General features: G+C 34.3%; 1 protein-coding gene across 1 annotated transcript; it reads right to left on the reverse strand.

The window, feature by feature from the left end:
* Positions 1-476: 476 nt before the first annotated feature.
* LOC120260035 (TSL-kinase interacting protein 1-like) lies at positions 477-4,359 on the reverse strand. The gene is made up of 9 exons (XM_039267480.1): positions 4,208-4,359; positions 3,023-3,239; positions 2,897-2,950; positions 2,477-2,682; positions 2,095-2,336; positions 1,773-1,986; positions 1,298-1,684; positions 998-1,186; positions 477-911 (listed from the first exon to the last, which is right to left on the reverse strand). Exons 2-9 carry the CDS (start codon positions 3,153-3,155, stop codon positions 783-785), a joined length of 1,554 nt encoding a protein of 517 aa, XP_039123414.1. The 5' UTR covers positions 3,156-3,239; positions 4,208-4,359; the 3' UTR covers positions 477-782.
* Positions 4,360-7,740: the final 3,381 nt, after the last annotated feature.

Consider the following 7,740-nt stretch of genomic DNA (forward strand, 5'->3'; position numbering starts at 1 on the left):
CCCTACAGCAAAGCAAAATCAGAGTATCCATCCATCAATAACAACTAAAAAGAAGATAAAAATAAGATTTTAAAAATATATATATATATATATATATATATATCACAAGGAACCACTCACCATCAAACCTTTGATGAATGGTTATATATGAGTGTGGTGGTGATACCCATTCACAGAAACAGGGATGCAAGAAGATAGCAAGCACAATAATGAAAAGCAGGCATTGGCCTTGTGCTCTGATACAATCCATTATATTTTCTCTCTACAAAGACACAAGGAAACTTATGGAGTTTGTGTATGAGTTTCAGCAAAGTGAGTGCACTTATATAGCACTAAGTAGATTAGTGATGGAAAGTTCTTCAGTCATTGGTCAATGTTTGAATTATCTGCTGGAGTATTCCATACGTGATATTTAACAATGACTAAAAAAGCAGTAAAACGTGGCTCAGCCCATTGATTAACGATGCCAAGTAAGATTCTAATCTGTTTCATTTACTTTTCTCACTTCAGTAAATGTTGATAGACCATTGTTCAGTCAATGGACCAAAATATCACATAAAATGTACAACTACAAAAAGATCAAACTACATGACCATTTATTATTTACTTCCCTTTTAAAAAATCAGGCCATGACAACTCAAGCAAACAAGGTCAATTCGATTTTTTCGGTATATCAAACACCCTGTTAAAATACACTAGAGAAAATCTTTTTTTTTTCACCGGGCATTCCAAAGTCTCATTCACATAGAGGAGGTTGGTAAACTGGGCAGTTTGGAAATGCATCAAAATAATGACCAGTTTTGGAATGCGTCCATGCTGCAGGCAAGCAAGTTACTAATGCTAGTGCTGTCGGTGCTAATCATCAATTTAGATGAATTCGAACCATTTAGCCAGGGGCCTCGAGACTCTGACTGCATTGAAAAAAAATAATTTGATTGTTAAAAACAAAAAAACTATTATAACATGCTATAAAATGTCAGAAGAGTTCAGTAATTACCCAATGGTTATCTATCCTCTCAAAATCGCTCTTTGCATCACATGGAATTTCCAGGGGAGCTTGCAAACCAGCTGTAGGTTCTTTACAAGCAACACCCTCTGTTTGAGGATGGGAAGCTGTTTCCAAATCTTGAACAGCCCCACCATCAGTCTGCAATTTCAACGGATTTGCTTCAGCACTACAGCCTGCCTGCAGAGTAAAAAAATATATATATTAAAAATAACAAGAAATGGATATCAAAGTACGGTCTCAAGAATCAAGAGAAAAGAAATTAGAAGGCAAAGCTTTACTGTTTCATCAGGGTCTAACTGAATTTGATGAAATGTTCTGCGCACAAGAGGTGAAATGAGCAACATTGCATGAATCTGCAGTGGCTTGGACTGGAGTGATCTTTTGAAATGGAAATGCATGGCATGTGTCTTCAGCTTCCAATATTGGCTGAGAGGCCGGCTTGGCTGGCATATCAGCCACTTGATAACGAGCTATATGGGCAGCAATGGCAGCATCAAAAGAATCAAAGTTGACCAGAGCATGCTGAAGAGTCGAGTTATTCTGAAGCATCGATCTACTACGATTGGCATCAGGATTTGCCACAGCTTCTGATAGTAGCGCTCCAACGCTGATATTTGACAAACATTCAGCCCACAATAGTAACGCATTGTCGACTGTTCTTGAAGTAGTCATGTCCTAGTAAGGAATACATCATCACAATCAACAAACAAAATGAATGGGCATAGAAAAGATAACAAACTAGGTGGGAGCTAGAAAACTGAACCATGGTTGTAGCAGGTGTTCTGCCAGCATCTTGAATGAGAGAGCTCACAGGTAAATCAGGACCACTCTCTTGGTGGGATAAAAGATGTGGCTCACCTTGCTCTTCAGGAATAGTAACTATTTGGTTCTGTTCATTTTGTGAACTGAAATTAAACTGGGGAGCAGATAGAGTAGTTGCATGGTGTCCCGACTCAGAAACAGAGAACCAAGCATATCTGGAAAAGAATACCCAAACAACAATCTGAGCTACAAAACAACAATCTGAGCTACAAATAACAAAAATTATACATCCAGAAACATCAAAACAACAAAAGAGGGCCAACCTTAACCGAAAAACAGCAGGGCTACCAACCGCATCATACACATCACCTGCACAGACACTAAAATCTTTTGCAGTCCACTTTCTGTAGCATGACATATTTTCTGGACAAGCATCATATGGAAAGAGCATGAGCTCTCCTGAAGTAGGTATTGAATTTACCCACTTGGTATTAAGGTGCTTAATAACAGATGCTATTTTTTTCCGAATTCCTAGAGTCAGCTCCAGATAAGGATTATATTTTCCCTGCATTATGAGATAATTGAAGTGAATAGTCAGATCACAATGGTTGAATCCAATGTAACAACTACCACCAATGTCACATAGCAAACATTTTCCTTTCTAGTTGACCAAGTACAATAACTTCATGAATCTTATATATTTACCTTCTCCAGCAATCCACAAGTAACTTCATCTAAGGGAAAGAGCTGGAGCTTAAGCTTCCCAAAGTGTTGGGGTCTATGTCCTTGCACAGTTAAAGAATTTCCAGGAGTTATTTTCTGGAAACTGGAACTTGCAACCTGATTCTGCTGACCCAATGACTGATTTGAATGAAGTAAAGGTTCTCCAAATAACTCAATATTAGGTTTCCCTGAAATAGAAAAATGTAAATTTTTGTGCAAATATATCAAAACATAAATCGAGCAATGCTACAACAAGAGTTCAGATAAATGGCAGAAAATTCACAATAATCACCTAAAGCAAAACCAAGGTGATCGATCCATAAGCTAAGTGAATAATGATAATAAGCAAGGCTACAAAAATAGTTAGTTACGCTTAAAACACACTTAGTAAATTTCACATACATGCTTGATCAGAACTAGTGCAGTGCAAACAAGAAATCTCCTGCATAATGTTACCTTCATGCAAAAGAAAAAGGATCAAAAGAAACTATAAGAAATTTGTTCTCTTTTCAAGGTATATGGATTTACCTTCCATTTTCCGACATTGCTTAGAAACTTTTGCATCAAATGCCCTCAGTTTGACCTGGCTAATCCCAGAACTTGCTTTGTTCTTAGTAGACGAAACAGGATTTGTTTTACGCTGTTGCCCAGTGCTTTTCATGGTGACTTACATACATGCAGTAATCACCCTCTACAGGTGATAGAAAGTGATAATCCCTGATTCTTTCAATGATCAACTTGGTTCCTGCAGAGGCATCAATTCCGATTAGCATAGACAATGGCTCCATAACTGTCAAACAGTCACTTCTGGCTTCATTTCTGTTTCCCTTTGTCTGTTCTAACGTTTTTATGCATTAATCTAGTCCATCCTTAGTATTTTGACCAAAAGAAAAATGTTTATGAAGCTGGTGTAAGAATCAATCAGATGTTAGATGGATCATCCAAACAGTTGTATTTACATTTGAAGTTTGCAATTACATCATTTACTTTAACGTGCCATTGTTCTTTTATTTGTATGGTAACAATGGTATTCTGCTGGGATGACAAAAGCAGGACTAAACTTCTCTATTTCTAAAGTCTATCAAAAAATATTCAGAATTCAAACCATCCATCAATGTATAATTTAGAAATCTGAGGATAAAAACAAAGTCATCATCGAATTTGGTCAAGCATCCCACTTACATAATTCTGTGTCATTTTGCCATTTGCTTTTGAAAATTGGGCTATGAGATCGTGAAAGAGAGCAAAATAATTTATGAAGTCCAGACTAAATTAAGAGAACAAATTCAAGAAACTAGAATCCACAAATTCGTGCTAACTGCTTCCTAACAAACCAAAGAATCTATTCTAAGAACCCTAACAGTAAAAAAATATCAAAAAGGAACAATTATAACAAAAGCAAATCAGGCCAAGATCATTAAAACCCTAATTTTCATGGAAATACTCGCCGATTAGAAAAAAGGGGAAAACTTTCAGATTTTTTTGCAAATAAAATTACGTCAATTACCACATCAAGGGGAAAATCCAAGGAAAACAATATCCCAGAAAATTCAACACTAAATTCTCCCCCATAAAAAAAACAACCAGAAAAACACAAATGACTGCCACAACCAGAGCAAAAACGAACTAGAATTATCAGCAGATAATAAGAACCCTAATCTTCAAAAGAAAACCTCGAAATTAAAGCAATTAAGCAAGAGAAAAGAGGAATACCAGTAAGAGCCCCAACAATTCTTCGCCTACTCTCGAATCGAAACCCTAAATTTCGATAAAAGTTGAGGGATCTCGTCAATTTCTACTCCCAAATCGAAGATACCTGCAAATTTAAGGAAAAGAAGCGAGGGAGGATTTCAAACTTTTGCCGCCTTTCATTTTGCCCCTCGAATAATAATATTTTCCCGGGTATTTACGCTAAATCCACTTGGAAAACAAAAAACCGGTTTATTTGCAAATGATCACCGTTGTTTTGCCCGTATATACTAATTAGTAATCCCTTTTTTTAATTTTTATTTTTTTAATTTCTTTGTCTTTTTTTTCATTCCAATTTTATCCCAATACTTTTCTGAATTTATCACGTTGTCATTAAATTTTTAATTTTATCTTTATAATTTCATCACATTTAAAATATTTCCTTATTTTCACTTTTTACCTTCTTTTTATTATTTGTAAAGATACCATAAAAGTTTTTGTTTTATAAATACTTTCTAAATCTTTTAAATCTCAGAGAATTATAAAATGAATGTGTACATAAACGTTGTCAAAATATCTAAAATGCATGGTACTCGCTACTTTTTTTTTTCTCTTATTTTCTTCATTTTGCATTCCAATTTTATATCATGACTTCTCTATATTTACCATATTGTCATCAATATCCTCAAGTTTGTCTTTGTAATTCCTCTGCATCTACAACATTTCCTAATTTTCTTTTTACTCTTTTGTTATTTATAATTATCCAATTAAAATAATATTTATATTGAATTCTAAACTTTAAAAACCCCTTAAAAAATTATAAAATCAATATGCATATAAAACATTTTCAAAATATCTAAAATAATCTATGGTGAAGAGTTTCATTCTCATAAGAACTTTTAAATCATATTGTATCGCAATAACTACACACTTTTCCCCACATTTATCCTAATATTCATCATTCACCCAACTTTAATTTAATTTTTTTTATTTTATTTTATTTTATTTATTTAGTTTTTGACAAACACAACATTCATTGCCCTTAAGAAGTGATTAAGAGACAAGCATGTAAGATGGTATACCAATTACAATGGCTTATCAACCGCTTAGAAATTTATCAACTCAGCTAAGCATCACATGAAATAATAAAGTCTTACTATGTGCACTCTCAAAAAATTTTCAGAAATCAAACTCAACTAATAAATCCCCCTTACCATGCAATCCTGAAGTACAGTCACACAACACCTCCTATAAGGAATCCACCTGATCCATTTAAATAGCATTATGAACAATACAAGAACAGTGATAAAACAATATCGCTACAATATCACTACAGTGGAGCAAACAATATTACTACAGTATCACTCAGTTTGAAGCAAAGATTTTACTCTGCTCTTTGCCTGTGCACTAATTGATAACAACCATTAGGCTAACTAGTGTTATTATTGAGATGTAATCTATGAGTTGTTAATTTTTTATAATGTTATGATTTTTCCAATATATATATATATATATATATATTTTTTTTTTTTCTTCACAACACATTAATATTAATTTCAATTTGTCCATTGCCAACGAATATTTTTATACTTCATTTTTGTAGTTAGACTTTGATGGAGACTATTGTTATACCAACTCATATTAATTAGGTTTAACTTAATTCTATATATTGATGGTCTTTCGGCCCATGAATATCAATTTTGAGGGATATATTTTGCTATGTTAACTTGGATTTTAGCATTTTACTATATGCAGGGGCTAGAAGTTACTATGTGATTCCATTTATTAAAATAATAGTTACCATATAATATGGTGATAATTTGATCATAATCAGAATGGAAAAATAAACATTTTGTGGCATTTATCCAAAATGTTACCTAAAATTATTCCCATTATTGAGAGATGATAAAAAATTTATGCTTCAAATGAGAGGTTGATTTTTTAAGGCAGCCAGCACATATTTGTCAAAATTAAAAACAAAATATTGCCTACAATGGAAAATTACATCATCATTAATTAATAAAGAAAATGCGAGAGTTACTCTACCTAAAATATACTATGGTAGAGTACTTTCATACTTGAAGCTGATCATTGCCCTATATATCTGATAAGTGCTTGCGCGATAAGAATGCGAAGTGTTCTTTCCTTATGATGAGCATTACTTTTATCAGGTTTAAGCGCTAATACATGTGTATTTGTGTTCTTTTGTGCATGTAGGGCTGCAAAGCTAAATATTGAAAAATAGAAAGCAAATGTAGATCATGAATGTACTATTTGATGAAATCTTGGGAAGGAACAAACGCGAAGACACAAGTCGGGCTCAAGATACGAGAATGTGTGCCAACCTCCAGGTATTCAAGCGAGTACAATGATGTGGAGGGGTACAGAGGCAGTCACATTCGAGTATCCCGATTTGTGCATTGATAGCAAGATCTTTACCAATGAGGCCGTTTATTGAAGAAACAACACGATCTAAGTCGTAAATGTGTGCCCATTTATGTTACCTCGATGAAAAACATGGATCCAGGAGTGTTTTTGATCAGTACTGCAGCAGGGTACCATAGCAAAGCACTGCAGCAATTTACTGTAGCAGTACTGGGGATAACTCATCTAATGTGACTAAGTGAAAAAGATTCTGCCATCTGTCAAACCAAAGGGAAGTGCTAGGGCCATTTTTGATAGTTTTGGAGATGTAGGAGCGAAAGCGTTGTAAGGTGGTGTTTACTCCTGCCTAGAAGAAGGATTTATTTCTGGGTTGAGTGTGAAATAAAATTCCATTTGAGCTTCTATTTAGGTAATTGGCTTGGATGATTTTAGCCCAACCACTATTTTAGTTGCAAGAGAGTTTCCACCACCATTTCCCAAGAAGAGCTTTATTGAATTCCTGAAAATTGAGTATTCCCCAGGTCTGGAAATCATATTCCAGGCAACCAATCTAATCTCTTTGGATCCTAGATCTAGACATTTCCATAAAAAAATCCCTTCAAATTTTATCTATTTCTTTTATCACCCAAGTAGGAAGTTTGAAAACCGACATCCAGTAAACTAGAACTGTTGAGAATACATAATTTATGTGAGTTAGACGGCCACCTAGGGATAGGTAAATTGCTTTCTAAGATGAGAGCCTAGAACGAACCATTCCAATGAGTTGTGACAAGTCTTGACGTCTTGGTCTTCATCTCGAAAGAGGAACCCCTAAGTAAGTAATAGGAGGACAATTTCTGGAACAGTTTAGAATCCTGGCAGGCATAAAATTTGGTTGAAAGCCATAATTTGTTGAGTACAAACAACTTTTTGAATAATTTATGGAGAGACCAAAAGACCCTTCAAAGAGATAGAGAATTAATTTGATGCTTCGAAGATCTTCTTGTCCTCATGTTGAGAATATTAACAGATCATCTGTATATTGGAGATGACAGATGTTTTTAGTTTGGTCCAAAGGAACACCCACTAAAACTTTGGATCTAAGAGCATGAGTAAACATTACATTTCATTATTTCTTTCGAAATTATAATCAACCAAATTCCTATATTTGCTATCTTCTTTTTCTATATTTT

Source organism: Dioscorea cayenensis, chromosome 5 (assembly GCF_009730915.1).
Source record: "Dioscorea cayenensis subsp. rotundata cultivar TDr96_F1 chromosome 5, TDr96_F1_v2_PseudoChromosome.rev07_lg8_w22 25.fasta, whole genome shotgun sequence".
In the NCBI taxonomy this organism is placed as follows: Eukaryota; Viridiplantae; Streptophyta; class Magnoliopsida; order Dioscoreales; family Dioscoreaceae; genus Dioscorea; species Dioscorea cayenensis.

Bases quoted from the DNA above. Each gene is read 5' to 3' on its own strand.
- LOC120260035 (XM_039267480.1), bottom strand. From the start codon at position 3,155: ATGAAAAGCACTGGGCAACAGCGTAAAACAAATCCTGTTTCGTCTACT. The intron at 2,951-3,022 runs GTAAATCCATAT...TTTTGCATGAAG, and splicing joins GCAATGTCGGAAAATGGAAG to GTAACATTATGCAGGAGATT. The intron at 1,987-2,094 runs GTTGGCCCTCTT...ATTCTTTTCCAG, and splicing joins CCTGCTGTTTTTCGGTTAAG to ATATGCTTGGTTCTCTGTTT.